At 26.9% G+C, this 18,775-nt stretch overlaps 1 protein-coding gene across 3 annotated transcripts in view; it reads left to right on the top strand.

The window, feature by feature from the left end:
* The window catches only part of LOC129960004 (lachesin-like), a 403,008-nt gene that overhangs the window by 290,497 nt on the left and 93,736 nt on the right, over positions 1–18,775 (top strand). For all 3 annotated transcript variants that reach the window (XM_056072997.1, XM_056072989.1, XM_056073007.1), the window contains one exon: positions 11,728–11,935. In XM_056072997.1, the coding sequence (XP_055928972.1) occupies positions 11,728–11,935 (208 nt within the window). The remainder of the gene's footprint in view (positions 1–11,727; positions 11,936–18,775) is intronic.

Genomic DNA, 18,775 nt, shown 5'->3' with positions numbered 1-18,775 from the left:
TTATTTGTATAAGTGATAGAATATTTGTTTCTTTATATATAGTTATTTATTTTAAAATTAACACTTATAAAACAACTTAATACATATAATATATATATATATATATATATATATATATATATATATATATATATATATATATATATATATATATATATATATATATATATATATATATATATATATATATATATATATATATATATATATATATATAAATATTTTTTTTCAACCTACAGTGAATTTTAAATTTTATTCATACATTTATTCTTTTAGTTAACATTGATTTGTTTAGTAAAAACGATAATGTATTATTTGTATAAGTGATGGAATATTTGTTTCTGCCAGTGTTGCTATCGCGGTGGTGGTTCGGTCATTCAATTTTTTCTGCTTGCCTACGAACGGGTCGGAGTTGTACAGTTAGTAATTATTTATCATTCAAGTTTAATTATTTGAAAATCAAATCAAATTCTGTCACTTTCAGCCCCTTTATCGTCAATGACTTCTCAAAAACATTATCGAAAAACTTTTTTACAGCAATTTAATCCACGAAAATTTACTTTTTAATGATAATAGAAAAATATTGGGCTATATATATATATATATCGAGCTATAAATATATTTAGTATATATTTTATAACTAATTTAATTATGGTGATCTGCAATGTAAGATAGGTTTTATAGAACTCTCCACAAGACAAAAATTGACAAAAATAGGCAAGGGTTAAAAATAAATAAATATGGTATAATGTTGTGGAAGAGATAAAGATGGGGAATTTTTCAAAAGTTTAGGTTTTTAATATTTTTTTTTATTTCTATTTTTTTATAAACATTTAACGCATTTGAAGATATGGAAAAAAATCTCTCCATTAATATAAAATGTAATGTCATGTGACGTGTTATAATATTTAATATAAAATATTTAGTAACATTTCAAATCATATTTCAAAACATAGAATAGATAAGGGAACTTTAAATAATAATGAATTAACAATTTTTCGGTGAGAAAAATGTTTCCTATTATAAATGCATAGATTTATGAACATTTTCTAATTGGAATTAATTATGTTTAAATATCCCTAAAGCCGCTTTGAGTTATAAAAATTATTGAATTTTTTACTTCAAATAATGCTACATTTTATTTCCATGCCATTTTTACTTAAAAATAAAAAGTATTTATTTTTTTTTTTTTTTCATATCGTAGCAAAACATTTGCATAAATATTTGAGAAGAAGCTATATATCTATATATATATATATATATATATATATATATATATATTCAAATGGACTTTCATTTGTGTATGAGAAACTTGAGGATTTGAATTGACATACCTCTGCAGATCATCTATTTTTGATGCATCTAAATTTCATGTTTGATTCTGAAGTTAATTTACTACAATTCCATCTAGAAATTTACATAACATTTATTATGTGCTTATTCACTGAAGCTAGTAGTTTACTAAAATGTCAACTAGAAATTTATACATTTTATATGTTCTTATTAAAATTGTACAAGGTGTATTTCTAATAGTTTTTTAGTTATTTATTGAATCTTATTCATTTCCTTTCTTAAAAGTGTTAGTTGCTTATGTTTTGGAGCCCCAATTTAAAATAACTATTTTTTTATGTAGATTTAATTTAAATTTAAATATGCAGCAATATGCAATAAGAATGATTATTTTAATGAAAATTCAAATTTTGTGACTAATAAACATATGGACGAACCAGTAGATAGCTGAGGACAGCAAATTATTTAATTAAAGAATTAAAATGGAGATATTCAAGATATAATTCTAAATATTTGAAAGTTATTTGTAATCTGCACAAATGTATTAATTATTACATAAAAAATTAATAGCTAGTTAAAATTTATGGCTATATGCTTGCTCTGCTATTTACCAGATCTGTAATATATTTTGATTTAATATCAGCTTGGCTACGAATATGAAAGTAATTCTTATGAAAAAGAGATAGGAAAATAATTTATTTTAAATTAAAAAAGAATGATAATATAAAATTTTCATTATAAAATTACAAACATAAATATATATGTAAATAAACTCCACATTTTTAAATGGGTGCATATAAATATTCTATTATATGCCTAACGACCATGTAAATATCCTATTATATACCCATCGTATACTTCATTATTCTTTTATTCTGAATTTCAAATATATCTTTAATTAATTATACCATTTATATGAAACCATTGAACGCAAAAGGATAGATTTTGAATCTGAAATGAAGGTGGAGGAAATTTGAATGAAATCTTCTTAAAATCTACTACAGCAATCTAATTAGAAATGTATTGCTTAAGGAAATAATTACACTCAAATAGTTTTTCTATATTATAGATTTTAATTTATTTGTTTTGCAGTACTTGAATATAAACTATGCAGAAATTGGTATTTGCATAACATTTCTCAAGTAATTCATATATTTTATAACTTGTTCTAAAAAATAATTTAAAAAAAAGCTTATTTACATTCAATTTATTTGTTCATTAAACTGTTTTGAGTAATCTTTCTTATAAATTAAAATTAAGGATTCGATTTTGGAAATTCAAAATAGGTTTGAAGAAAAAATGTTTTCAGAAAAGTTTTTATAATTTTCTTTTTAAATAAATATCGGGAGTTTTCACTCTTTCTATTTTAAAAATTAGAAAATCAAAATTTTTACAAATCCACTCTTGATTACATTGAGATATATTCTTGAATTTACAAAAGAAGGTTAAATAATTCGAATAAAAATGCTCTTAACTTAAGTATTTTATAGGAAAAAGTATTTCAGAAATATCAAACTGAGGAAAAAATGCCATCACAGAACTAATTAAATTCAGGTTATCCCGCACAAGTAATTTTTCCCAATAATTATCGGACACTCGCAAGTCAGAAATTAACAATTTAAATAATATTTATAGTTTTCGATTTAAATAATAATTGCTCTATTTATTTTAACAAATACTTGAAAATACTAGACACTTTTTGAGCCTGGTTTTTTAAAAATCTATTAATGATTTTCCAGTCAAAATATTTCTAAAAACGGTTTTATTTCAATTCAATAAATATTTATTAATATTTAGAAAAAAAAATTCAAATCATTTAAATAAGATACAAGTCAGAAAAAAAAAAAAAAACTTTTTGGAATCGGTGGAAATTTCCGAAAACTAGATTGAATAGAAGCAGGTTAAAATCCTTTATATGGATTTCTATTCAATCCCTTTTTTTTGTATGAAAACGCTGCAGTGTAAAAAGTTATTTTAAATATACCCTTATTGACACTAAAATGATCTAACGATATCCAGTTCCATTAAGCTCAACTTTATTATCGAATCCCATAGTGAAATTGAAAACCATTTTTGAAACTTTTTTTTATTTATAATAATTAGTTTATTACCTTTCCGCCTTTTCCCATTCATAAAAAATAATATACCTTTCGCTCCATTTATACAATTTCAAAATTTATCAAAACTGGAGCAAGTAGCAGTTGTATTGAATCAATAATTAAAGTCTTGCATTTTTTTTTCCCAAAAATGGATCAAATCAAAATACAGAAATTAACGTAGTAATACCAGGGAAATAAGCAAAAAAACAAGCAAATAAGGAATAAACAATAGTTAAAATGTGAAAACATTTTGTGTCTATCTGCATTGTCAGTCGACAAATGTTACTTTATAACTTTTTTGGCTTGCACAATACTTAAGTTAAAACTTTTATACGTCCTTTCGGCATGTATTCAATAATTTTGCTATTACACTTTAAATTCCAAAGTTAAATTGACTGTAGTAACTCAGAAAAAAATGAGTCAAACTCTATTTTTATCTCAACTCTTCAAATAAACCACTTAAACAATGTTTAGTGAATGGTGAGATTTATAACAGCTAAAAAGAAACCAAACTAAACTAACATCATGTTATCCATTCGCCTGGAAAATACAGTGTTGATTAAATTCATCTGAAAATGGATCTTGAGACAGAGTGTAATTTACTGAAAAAATCTATTAAAATAAATAAGAAAAACCAGACTTCTTCTCTAGGGCTATAGTTTTTTTTTTCTTGAATACATTTCTTCATTCCTAAATATGACAGCAGACCTCTAAAGCAACATGTAACGAAAAATATTATTGTCGCTAAAATCATCTATAGCTTTGGTATTTTTATTTTGAAATTTAAATCGTCATTATGAAATTCTCTACAGCTTTGGTAATATTATTTTGAAATTTCACCTTATTGGAATGAATTTGAAATGACTCACATATCTTAATACGTTTTTGTTCTTTAGCCTATTATCGTTAAGAACAGCGAATCAAGGAAAGGACAACAAAAAGTAAGGTAGAATTTATTCGTAGGAAACTGCAGTTCTGTCGGCAGTTTCTTTACAGTGAAAACTAAAATAAATTTCGTTGCATTAGACGGTGGAAACAAAACTCTAAAGGAAACTTTAATGCAAGCATTGAATCACCGTAGAAGACCGAGGCTTGGAATTATTTCGTCTAATGCGTATTATGCTAAAAAAGAAAGAAAAGGACGACTTTCAGAGACATGGGAATACAGCAGAAGCGAGGGGAAAAAATCAATGGAAAGAAAAAACAATTTGATATTTATCGAAATCGGGTATTCCATTGTGCCCCCCTTGCTGAACTTGATAGCTTTGTCTATATTTTTCTTTGTATTTTATGTCTTGCCATTTCGATATAAATCTCCTCCTTTTTTATACCAATATACCCTAAGAAAGGAATAACTTTCGAAATGTGTATGGATCGGTTTGATGTTGTTTCAGAAATATTCGCTCGTTTTACCAACGCAGGCTCGCTTCTTGTATATCTAATATTTCTCGATAGCATGTTATAAACATTTTTTTAAAATGTAAAGTAAAAAATAAAAATAAATAAATAAAACATTTTACATTTAACAGAGCTGGAAAAATATTTGTTATTCTTGATATTATTCTGGCATAAAGAGAATATTTTTATTTTATATATTTATCACAGAAAAAGATACTTTACAAAAAACATCGTACGAATCTTGAATCATGTATTTTGTAATTATGCAGAATTTTATTCGATCAGCAGAATTCAACGGAGAAATATATGCATTTTGTAATACCTATGATGTTGACATTTTTTTTTATAATTTTGAATTCAATTCTAATGAAGTTTTTGCTGTCTATTAAAGTTTGCATGTAAGAAATATACTTTCCCCAATATTTTCTTTTCAAAAGCACATTCATTAGAAATGAATTAAATATTATTTAAATTAAATTAGTACATTTATAAGAATACCACTTTTTTACTTTATAAATATTTTCTTTATATTATACATTTAATATACTTGAAATGATTTATTGCATCCAATATAAATTAGTTCTAGACTTTTATTAGAAGGATGTCAGAAATGTGAGCAGTGTTCAAGTAAAAAAACAAAAACAGTCGTACGTTTTATCTTCGTATTTTTCCTAACGTTATATTTCATATCTAATTCCGAACTTTACAAACAGACATTAAACATTTTTCATCTATGATTTCATGTATTCCAATCCCCTTAACCCAAGTATTTTTTTTGGGGGGGGGAAGGGTGATATCTAATTAATAAGTCTCTAAACTCAATCTCTGCCACAACATATTCTTTATAGTTTTGTAATATAAGATGTTCATGCATTTTTTCAGATATTTTTACTACTTTCTCTCGGAAAAGAAGAAAATAAATATGCAATGTATGAATTGAAAAATAATGTGTGATTGTAAAACGAAGGATGCAAAAAATGTCAACTTTCCTTAAAGAATCAGTTAAATTTAACATAGTGATTAAAAGTTCCATTGATTAAAAACGTTACATTTAAATCTTGTTCAGAAAAAAAGTGGATTCTTTGGTACTGAAAGTATTTGAAATCTTAAGTAATTTTCTTAAAATTGAGCATTTAAAAAATCCTTTCAGACATTCAAAAGTTATAAATTGACATAGAAAAGATAATTCGCAATTTCATTCACATTTGTTTTTCCTTTTGCTTATGCTTTCAATTTTTAAGCAGATATTTTCATTCCTGAAGAAATAAATTCAATAAATAAAGATTCCAATAAATATAGAATAGATAAATATAGATATATGATAAATATAGAACATAATTTGCTCTAATGTCATGCTTAATTATTTTTATTTCATCACAATTCAGTATTTTTTAAATCTGCAAAAGGTGTTACCTATTATTTTTAAATCCATCTTGTACTTTTGGGCAAATTTCCATATTATTATTACAACTTGTTTATTCTATTTCAAAAGGTTTATCACAATTTTATCTTAACTAAGTGATTAATGACAGGAAGAAAACTATTGCCTTATTTCTCACCAAAGATCTCTTTAGAATAAAACATAATTCTCTATTTAAATTTAGAACAGCTTCTTAGCATAAATATATTATTTCATGATAAAAATGTTTCCATTCTAAACTCTAAAATAAATCATGTAAAATTTAGATTTGAGAAAGAAATTAATGAATTTATACTTAAAGGAATTATGATTCCTAAGCTCTGATTTATAGAATGTAAAGACGATAATGAAAGAAAGAATTTAAACAATTTATCCTTAAAGAAATTGTGATTGCTAAGCTGTAATTTATAGAATGTAAAGACGATAATGAAAGAAAGAATTTAAACAATTTATGCTTAAAAAAATTGAGATTTCTAAGCTCTAATTTATAGCTTAGTACGAACAACATTGTCAATGGTAAGAGAATGACAATTGCTAATCATTTTGAACCAAATTAATTTAAATAAGTAAAGAGCAGTTTTTGTAGTGCTATAAAAAAAAATATGCAATAAGAATATATGACTGAATGAGACTCAATAGATACATAAAATGGAATACATTTGAAAGATAAGAATTCACATTCACTTCAAAAAAGAATATTATCATAAAACTTGTAAATCAATAACGACTTCCATGGACACGATATCTGGCATTCCAAATCTCTGAAATGAAGCTAACTTCAAATGTGGTCCAATTTAAGGTAAGGACTTTTATTTCCGCGAAAGAAAAAGTGAAGATACATTTTAGGTTTTTATTCTTGTGATAAACGACACGATTAACTTAGCACGATTTAACTTAGACCCAATAAAATATTTTTTGAGATATACCAATAGAATTTTCATATTTCAAGAAAAAAATTATATTCGAAGACTGGATCAGACAGTAATTCTAAACAATAGAGCATATAAAATAAATTTACATAAAGATTCGTATTCATATCTTTATAAAAAAGTATAATATTAAATAATATATATATATATATATATATATATATATATATATATATATATATATATATATATATATATATATATATATATATATATATATTAAAAGCAAAAATGTGCTACTATCACTAAATTTCATTTATAAATATAGAATTGCTTACTGTCATTATGACAAATCCTAACACCAAGCAAATTCTTATAGACACTTAAATTACATTTAGAAAAATTCATAAATATGCATTAGTTCCAGAACCAACAATTGATACTTAAATGTTATCAAAAAGGAAGGAAAATAAAATGTAAATGATATATTAAAAGAAAAAATCTATAAACATAATCATTTTTATTATAATATCATTTTATCATTTATCTACTTTATGTTCTACATCTTTTATATCAACTGATAGAATATGTTTATTTTTAATAAGAAAGTAAACTCCATTTTATGTTAAAATAATATGGCCTGTAAATTATCCAATGGTGATTTTTTAGAGAAAATTAAAAATGCATGCATCATGACGAATACATCCCTAGAAAAAATACTCAGTCCCTCAAAATGTAAGATTTCAAGGCGTTGCCGCTAAGCGACGGGCATTTTGCAGGGTTTCTTTTAATATTTCAAAAACTATTACAGATATTCAAATTATTTTTAGAATCCCAATATTTAAGTATCTCAACATTGCTGTTATGTAAAAATTTGAATGTCTTACAATTCAATTTCGTCTAACAGTCGTCTTTAAACATTTATAAATCAAATAATAATTTTTTTCCATGAATTTATTTCATCTGCTTGTGTATTAAAATTATTTTCTTTTGATAAATCACAAAGAAAAATCAGAAATATACTATCGTTTTCATGAGATATCGCCAAAAGTATTTATGATTAATTTATCGTTGAACCATTTCGCAAATTTTTTTAATTCTGCAAATTTTTATCAAAATCTAACAAAAGTTATTTCAGGGGCTTACTTAAGGAAACAATCGCACGAGCGAAAACAATTATTAAGAATAATGAGAAAATTTCGAGGCACTAATTAGCTTCAGATTTATTACAGGCTTGTTATTTAATCAAATTTGTCCCTTTAAGCCATTTACATGTATAATAATGGAAACACGACGAGCGAATAAGAAAATAAAAATCGTTATTATTAAAGCATAGGGCCAACTTCGGTATGTAATACAGATTTGATTAGCCTAATAATAGAATAATACAAGGACTAAATAGTGTTTAGAGATTTTATCATTCTTCATATAGATATTTTGAAAGTTCGGAGAGAATGAAAGCAGAAAATATCGATTCCAATTGAATGTTCTAAAATAACGGTTCGATTGCATTGAGATCATAGGACTGTGCTGGAAATCTAGAGGTTTCACTTTATCCTCATGTTCATTCAAACCACGATTGGCCAAGTCTCGCTACATGAACAGGGGCATTATCATCCTGGTAAATTCCTTCTCCTGGTTGCAACATAGGATAAACCTGGTCAATTAAAATTTATCTATTCCTAGCGATCCTTGCTTTCAGTGTTACGATCGGGTCAGTAGAAAGCCAAGGCACGACTGTCCCTACCATGACAGAACCGTCTCTATGCCTGGCAGTTGAAAGAAAGTAAATGCGACCTTAAGCTTGTGCAGGTGTCTTCTAAATGTGTATCTATTCTGTTGTAGGTAAAAGTGATTTGTGTGACTAATTAACTGTTTTCCACTTATCAATCGACCAGGTTTTGTGCTTACTGTATTACTGTAGACGACATTTGGCCTTAATATATGTAGCAACTGGCCTAAGAATTACTTCTCTGCTACAAATTCTCTGTATATGAAAGTGCTTGTAACTGCAATTATTTTCATTGGAAAATCCTGATACTGATGGAAATATTTGGTCACTTTTTTAGTTGTTGTCAATCCGTTTCTCCGTCTTCAACTATTTTACTTAGCCAAGCTTGTCTTGCTGCACTGTATGTACTCTGTCATGAATTATTCCCAGAAGCGCCTAAAAGATGAGATGCTTCGATCACAGTTGCTCCAGCTAGTCGATCTCTTACAATTTGGTTTTAAAAAATGTAAAATAAGGAATTTTACACTTTTGACAAAAATTCAAGGCTAATACGACTTTACTAAAGCTATCTCATACTTCCTTGATGTATAATCTTTTTAATAAAAATGTTATATATTTGTGAAACGAATTTTTAAATGCCATTTTTTGTTCACAGTTATTCCCACTATTATAATAACCGTCTGTATATAAACATCATTTTTGTTAAATGTGGAAATAAATGTTGGAAGTAAAGATTTATCCCATTTTCTGTTGATGATTGTACAACTATAAGCTACTGAAAAATGTTATCGGAAACTTGTACTTATGACTTGTACATCATAATAATGCTCAGTGATCAAGCGTAGCCTAGAAGTAGTATTTTTTTTTTTTTTTTGAAAATAACAGTTAATACATGATTTTCATAAATAAATGTTCAGTGACCTATATCAATATAAAGATTATCGTTATCGTTAAAGATATCGTTATAATGTACAATATAACGATAATTTATAAAGGAATATATATATATATATATATATATACATAAATACCTATTTAGTCTAGAAACTGCAGAAAATTCTTTAAACGAAGAAGCTTTTATTATTAAAATGAAACCATAAGTTCATAACAATTATTGCTGTAAAAATCGGGTAAAGAAAACAAAAGTTATTTCATATTGAAAACAATAACTGAATGTTTACAGACAAACAGAGAATAATTACTCTGCTTTAATTGAAACTTATGAGGGATTATCATATCAATACAGAAAGATCACAAAAAAAGAAAACAATAGGAGGCAATTCATCGATGGAAATTACTACAAGTATTAAGTAAACAACAAATTGAAATTTTAAAAGCTATTAGAGATTAAATTGAAGTCAACAATGTCTGATTTCTGTAACAGGAAATATTTTCTTTTTCTTATGCTGCATATGAGTTTTGGCAGTCACTTTAGTGTAGTTTCGATACTAAGCGAAAGTTTATTTAGATTATAAATTCAAAGCAAAATTTATATCACGATTTATAACCTAAAAGCTTTCAGACATTTTTTTCCTTAAACAAATATTTATATGATTCCATGGTTTAACAATATTATAAAAAGACAGTTATATATATATATATATATATATATATAAATTGCCCATTCATATATTTAATACTTAGTATATGTGATTATTACTGTATTTACTTTCTCATACAGCATTTGATGTATTTTATTTGTATGAATTATGTATTATTTATATGAAATTATATAGTATTTGTGTATGATTATTTTTTAAAACTTCTCCAGTGCTTCTTTTTACATTATTACAGATAAATCATATAAATCTTCCATTATCTGCTGTTGTAGATGCGATGGTAATCTTAATGATTTAATGAAGCATTAAAATAATACACTAAAAATTTAGAATTATCCGAAGAAGACTATTACATTCTTAAAAGCAGGCAATGGTTTTTAATTACTTTTTAAATCGTCTCTCTTATCTCGGAAATAGCTCTAACGATTTGGATCAAATTTTATATTTAGATAAGGTTTAGCTTTTCAAATTTTCCTTGAAAAAATTATATAATTAATACCGTGAATTTACACACAAAAATTTAATAATTAAATATTGAAATGTAGCTATATATGACTTAAGTAAGCTTATCAGTTATGAAGTTGTGGTTGGGGCTTCAAACTCGCACGCATTTCTCTCACGTTCGATTCTGGGCAGCGGTGGACTGATTGTAAGGTCTCGGCTTCGGAAACAGAGGGATTCAGGTTAGAGAACCGATTCCCCGATGAGCCGTCATGTAAGCGTCTGGGCAAAACACCCTCCCGTTGCTGTGGCGTGGAAGTTTGGAGAGGGTGGCGCCATCTCAGGTTTCGTTCTCGTTAACTGACCGCGGTTAAAAATTATGAGGTTCGTCCCAAGATAGCCCTAGTGTTGCTTTAAAAGTCGGGACGTTAATATAACAGAACTAAACGTGTTCGATCCTGCGTATGTAATTCAATTAGATTTCGCTTATAATTTACTGCGAGTCATATTATAGAATTTTATTTACGATTTCACAAAAAAATAAGTAACTAAACTGACGAGTGGATCTTTGTTTCCCAGGTGTGTAAGTAGCATGGAAGCTTTTTTTAATTCAAAATATGTCAATTAAAAAAATATCTGAAAAGAGCACGAGTGTAACTAAAATTAAAATAAAACTATATATTCGAAATATTAAAAAAAAAAGGATTTATTGATTGAATAAATGTTACCTAAACCTCTCCTCTCCCTTTCAAAAAGCAGTTCAAATGAAAAAAACAGCCCCTGCAACAAAACTCATTTGGCTGCTGAATAATATCCCCCTGCACCACGGGCAACATATCCATTACTCAGCAGTCAATAGTACAAATGATAATACCAATCCGATTGCCTGTGAGGAATGAATCTTTGTTTTTTTGCGCAGGCCGCCTGGATTAAAGTGGAGACGAAAGCGATCCTGACGATCCATCACCACATCATCACCCGGAATTACCGGATTTCTCTGAGCCACAGCGACAATCGCAACTTTGTCTTACACATCCGCAATGTCCAGAAGAGTGATCGGGGCGGATACATGTGCCAAATCAACACAGCGCCCATGAAGAGCCAGATTGGATACGTTGACGTTTTAGGTGAGGCTCCTCTCTCTTCCGTTTCTTTTGTGCATTTGTTCAGATTCCTATTGCAGGCAAATGGAGAATTTGGGATAAGCGGCTGAAATCAGTGTCGCTATGATGGGAAATGGCGCGAAATCATAGTGAAAATTTCCTCCTCGTTCATTATATTTATAGTATTAAATGCAATAAATTCAACAATATTTTATCTCATCTTAGAGTCTATATTCACCATTATATTTGTAAAATTAATTGAGATAAATTCAAGAATATTTTATCTTATCCGATATGCTGTTGTATGGAAATTTTTATCTTTGAATATTTTAATTAATCCAACTTGGATACGTTGACATTTTAGGTGAGGCTCCTCTCTCTTCCGTTTCTTTTGTGCATTTGTTCAGATTCCTATTGCAGGCAAATGGAGAATTTGGGATAAGCGGCTGAAATCAGTGTCGCTATGATGGGAAATGGCGCGAAATCATAGTGAGAATTTCCTCCTCGCTCATTATATTTATAGTATTAAATGCAATAAATTCAACAATATTTTATCTTATTGTAGAGTCTCCATTTATCATTATATTTGTAGAATTGATTGCAAAAAGTTCAAGAATATTTTATCTTATCGGAGATGCTGTTGTCTGGAAATTTTTGTCTTTGCATATTTTAATTAATCCAACTTGGATTCATTGACGCTTTAGTCAAAGCTTCTTTCCTTTCTGTTTATTTTTGTGTATTTATTGAAATGGTGAAACAATGATAGGACGGGTGAAATTAGGGACATCATGAAGGAAAAATCAAAGAACATTTTCCCCTCTCAGTCAACATATTTGTAGAATTAAATACAATAAATTCAAGAATATTTTATCTTATTGGAGATGATTTTGTCTGGAAATTTTTGTCATTGCATATTTTATTTAATTCAACTTGGACAAGATGACAAATTCGGTCAGTCACCTTTCTGTTCTTTTTCTTTTGTGTATTTACTGGTCCTGGCATGTTTTAATTCATACAACTTGGATTAGTAAACTTTTTAGGTAGGATCCTTTCTCTTGCGTTTCTTTTGAGTATATAGTTAGATTCCTATTGCAGGCAAATGGACGGTAATGATAAGCTGTTGAAATCAGTGGCATTATGATAGGAATAGATACAAAATCATGCTATTTTTTTCCTCTCACTCATTGTATTTATAGAATTAAATGCAATCAATTCAAAAATATTTCTTATCGAAGATGTTTTTGTCTGGAATGTTTTGTCTTTTCGTGATTTGATTAATTCAACTTGTGGCAGTTCAATTCAGAATGCTTATTAAATTTTAATTTAAAATTTTTACTTATTATATTCTCTTATACGAAGTAAAGAATTAAAGAAAGTTCTACAATGATCGAAAATTTAATTTTAACAATTGGAAAAAATCAGTGCCTGTTAGGATTTCTAGAGTCTGTAAAAATACATTTGAAATTACCTTTATTTGAGATCGGAAACTGTAGCTCAGATCCATCATGAATTAATTTCTTACGGTTCTGTTATACTTTGGGATAAATGTATTTGGAAGGCAATTTGTTTTCATAAAAGAGCGATAACTCAAATGCTTTACGTACTTGTCGTAAATAATAATCTCGTATTTGCATTTTGTATTTTTTATGTCTATGATTTATAAATAAATATAGGTAATTAAGTCCAATTTTAAGACTAAGTCCTCTAAATATTTTCCACTCTTGATAGTAGGGGCTATTGTACTACTAAAATACAACTGAAATGCATAAGAATATAAATGCACATGGCACAAAATAACAGTTGTAATTTTAAAGAAAGAATTAGTTCTTTTATCAAGATAAGTTCCCTTTGAAGTTATGGAAATGTTTTGCTTTACTATTTCACACGTCATTTGATTTAAATGGATTTATAGATATGAATAGCTAGAGTTACTCATACACTACCGATTGCTTTGGATACAGATAATTTATGGATATAAACTTGGCTTGTTACAGATATGATATGGGTTAAAACCATGTTATCCGAATTTGATGAAGCGATTTCTTTCAATTCTGTTTCGAGCCCATCTGGGTTAAAATACTTTTGCAAATAAAAAAAGGAATATTTTTATATATTTACATCAGACCATTTTTCAATCAATATCATCTTGTCTATCGTGGACATATTTCATACTTTTTTAACAAAGTCAACATCATTTAAAGTATAATTTTAGTTCTTCCATGAAAACACATGTGATTGAACTAAGATAATATCGGAAAGAACATTGTTTAAAAAATACTGGACACAGAGTATTTATATTTGAGCAATATAATCAATTAAAATATAAATTTTTCAAAGGAATTTAAAAAAGAAAACACGAAGAATCACATAATAAATTTAGATGAATATTTACCAAATTTAAAATAATATCTCAATGGATAGCATTATTACTTTCAAATTTTGAACTGCAAGTTAAAAAAAATACATATTTAAGTATTCTAAAATCAGTATAGTCTCTACTTCATTCATGCTTAAAAAATTAACATGAAATAACAAATAATGCTTTTAAGATATTATTTTCTCATTATAAATAATAACATGCTCAAAAGTATTTCATAAAAGAAAAACTACTTTGCTCAATAATTAAAATTCTATCAAGGAAGAATTGAAAATTAAACACTTCGACTTCTATTTCATTTATTTTAAGGGCCAATTCTTTCATTATAAAGCAAAAATGATGAAATAGTAATCACCCTACATATGAAATTTAACTTTAACATTTTTTTTTATTATTATTATTTATCGTCCTTTAATTTGTAAGATGTAGGATATTAGAATTATAAATATCAATCTTTCTGTGACATAATCTTCTCCTTAGCTCCCTTATGTATATATGTATATAAAGGCATAAAGGGGAAAACATTTATTAATTGTGCGCAATTTAGTTTCTTCAAAAATAGAATTACTAATTATTATAATTAAATATAATTGCCATCCTGAAGGAAGGTAATTTTTTAAACTATAAAATAAATCGCCTTTGAAAGCCTTCAGGTTTAATATCTTTAATTAAAAATATATTTCTTGCATGTAAAGAATTTACTTTTAAAAGCTCTCATTTGTCTTAATTCGAATTACTAAACAAACAAACCAAACAAAAAGCATCATCTGGCTTTCGAATTCGACTTAATTCTATCTAAAATAAGACCAACTGTCTGGAAAAAAAATTATTCCATGTGGAATCCCACCACCTGATCTAATAAATTCACAATTTATCACCCCACTTATTTGTATGAAACGTAAAGGCAGAATCGTAAATACCGAAGCTCGAGTTTTAATTGTGTGGCAAAACTCCCGAGGGAGCTATTTCAACGTTGCAAAATGTTCCTTTCCGCGTTTAAAGCCGTTCGTTTTAAAGAAGGCGTTAGATCCCTAAGGGTATATTACCGTCCCTTTTGGTAAAGTTACAAGCTCAAATTTCGTCCCAGTAATTGAATGTGAAAGTGGTATAAATTCCTGCCTTGCTTTAAATATCCAGAATTCCCTTTTTGCGGCCCTAATCGTGCAAAAGATGTTTCTAATGTTCAAATCATTTTAACATAAGATGTCTTTTTTTCTCGGGAAATGAAATAAAATGCGAAATTAGATGCGGTGCTTTATTTTACATTGCTAAGTTGAGTCGGAGTTGGAACATTGAACTGAAAAATGTACCATATGGTCATCGTTTAAATTTGTCTGGAAAAATTTATTTCCGTTTTTATTGCTTTATTAAGAAATGTTTTATTTTATTGTAAAAAATGATATTCAGTTTTACCGTAAGATATATTGTTATACCAGTGTTGTTCTGAGTACTCTTAATTATATGTAATGCCTTTATTTAATTCTTTTCAAGATTTTAATTAGAGATATTAACAAAAAATAGGGAAGTTATGAAGCGACTTAAAAAAATAACCACTTTATTATATTCTTTCGAGTAATATTAAATAAATTAGAAATTGTTCGTAAATTGCATGTTTATTGTATTTATGCTCATTACTTAAAATAATTTTAATTAATTTATCAATTAAAGATGGTGAAAGTTTATAAAACTGTCGATATAATTTCCCTTATAAGTTTTGAAATTATTAATTAGTAACACGTTACATTAATATTTTTCTTATTATATAATATTAAAATTAATTACTCTTATAACTCTTTTTATTGATAAATCATAAGTTAGAAATTGATAAGAAAATAACACTTTAAATAATATGCTTAAAATTAAACAAAGCTAAATATTGTCATAATATTTGAAATACATTATCCCACAATGAAACTACAGAAGGATAAGCTGATAGATACGAAAAGAAGAAATATTGGAATTGAAATTAAACTTATATTAAATTCTTTCACACAATACTAAATAGAAAGAAAGATTTTCATTTGAAAATTAAGAATTATTTTTTACAACATCGTTTTTTTAGCATTTATTTAAAATTCAATCATTTCAAATTTACAATAAATTGCATGAAAAATCACGAAATTTTCCTTCATGTAAACACGCAATCTTCAAAAATATAATAGATTGGAATGAAATTATTGTAAAATGTGCGTAATTGTTATTGTCTAGATTCTATTGTAGTTATATTAATGTTACAAAATTTTTGTAAGCAATAAATATGGTAAAATGTTTCTTGAAAAATTTTTTAAGTGCTTGCATTTTTATTTTGCTTTGTTCAATTGTGGCTTGATACGTTTTGTAAACATGTTATAAAGGGATTTACATTCTTTGTTCCGTACTTTATAGTAAAAGCAGTAATTTTTCATAATGAAGCATCCTGAAGGAAAATTGCTCATTTGGATACAGGATAATTAATGTCTGATTTTTTCACCGATTATATAGTCATTACAAGATAAAAAAATTCCACGTGTTACTGAATTCTGCTCGAGGTTTTGTTTATTTAAGCAACATAACTATCCTAAAATCACAAAAAATCATTAAGAAAAACTATTGTGGAGGTTGCTTAGAAGAAAGCCATTCATTGAAAATCAATATTAAAGTATTAATTAATGGAAACTTAATGTGGAATCAAATGATGTCGTTGCAACCAACTTTCCGCTCATTGAATGTGCTCGTTAAAATATTGGATAAGGCTAAGCAAAACTGGACATAAATGTATAAAAGTTAGGTATAAAATTTCACCAATTTCAAATGTGTGTGTATGTGTGTAATATTAGAAAATGCATCGATTAGATGAAGCTATTCTAGGAAATTTGATTATTTTACAAGCGAGCAATGCATAAATGAGCTTTAAAGAATCTTCTTCTACGATTTCTTGCAGGATTGACAGTAACATTTTGAACGTTATATTCGTTTGCGAATTACTTATTTCCTTCTAGCATTGAAATTGTGCTCATTTTGCACCATTCTGTAATATCTTTTTTTATCATAGACCAATTACATTTTGCCCTTATTTTTTCTCATTACTTTCTGTGTTTGGTAAATTGTAATTTTGCAACACATTTTAGAAAAGGTAAATTTCTTTGAGGTAGATGACTAAGTTAAAAAGTCGGTGTTTTTTAGAAGTTATGAACATTTTTATTTAATATTCTTACTATCTGAACAGTTCCTATTTTATAAAATCATTTGAATTTTGTTTTGAAATCCATTTTTTGGGAAATGATACTAATTTTTACATTTGCATTTACATAAGTCTATTATATCTTCTATTTTATATCCTTAAATGTTATTTTTTCAAATTCTAATCTTTGGTAGAATTTTCTTATGAAAAATCTCATTAATAAATATTAAATGCATATTATTTGTTCAAATTTGATATAATAATTCCACAATTTCTTCTGCAGTTCCTGAACTACAGAATAAGCAATATATCCTTTTAGAAATATTCTATAGTAATTTTAATGCTTCAGAATGTGAAAATGTCATCTTATTTTTCAATCAAACTGCAATTTTTAAAGGATGGCTGCAAATGCTACTTATCTTTTAATTTAGGAACTAGGTAATAGATTGAGGAAACTTTCTGCGAAAATTTAAGTAAATCATTGATATGCCTCTATACTATAATATTTTCGTTTTATATCTGTTTTTAGACCAAAAAGGATATTTTTTTAAACTTTTAATACGCTTTTTTGTCTTTTAACTGTATTTTTTGATTTCAAAAGGTTTTCAATCTTTTTTTAAGCAAAAAATTCAAAATTATTTATCTGCATTTATCAAAAAATCACCTAATACTATTTGTTGCTAATCCATTTAAATTGTATGGCGCCACACATTTTATATTAGTGCAAAAACTCATATAATCCAAATTTTATAGAATTCAGTAATGTATTGTATTTGATTAGACAAACATTACAAAACATCACAACATATTTGATCTTTGAACAAAGCAATAAAGAATATTTTTTGAAAATACTGAAACACGAAGCTTTTATTGTTGGCTTTTAAATTGAGTTTTAGCGTAGCATAATTACTAACCGAACTCTCCTCAGTAAAGACCTAATTTAGTCATTATATAGAACTTCATTAAAAGGTACAAGTTGAATTACAAAATTTTGAATTTTTGTTTCATCTCCCCTTGGATAATCAGTGGAAATTTTCCTCCACACAAACATAAAAAAAAATGATCTCTAGAAAATAAGAAAATTCAAATTTGATGGCTTGAGTCAGGGTGAATATTAATTCCAGTCTCGGCGTAAACAGCAGGAGTTGAGGCTCGAAAGAGGCGAATTTCTTTCTGAAGCCATATTCAGAATTAATTAACTGCTTCGCTAGCTAAAATGTAATTATGTGCACCTCTTCCTGAAGGAAGAATCCCTCTAGGTTAGTTATTAGCCAACATTTCATCCTTTTTTATAAATATAAACTTCATTAGCATTCTATCATTTCGA

Source organism: Argiope bruennichi, chromosome 2 (genome assembly GCF_947563725.1).
Source record: "Argiope bruennichi chromosome 2, qqArgBrue1.1, whole genome shotgun sequence".
NCBI classification, from domain to species: domain Eukaryota; kingdom Metazoa; phylum Arthropoda; class Arachnida; order Araneae; family Araneidae; genus Argiope; species Argiope bruennichi.
This window is presented reverse-complemented; position numbering and strand designations above follow the sequence as displayed.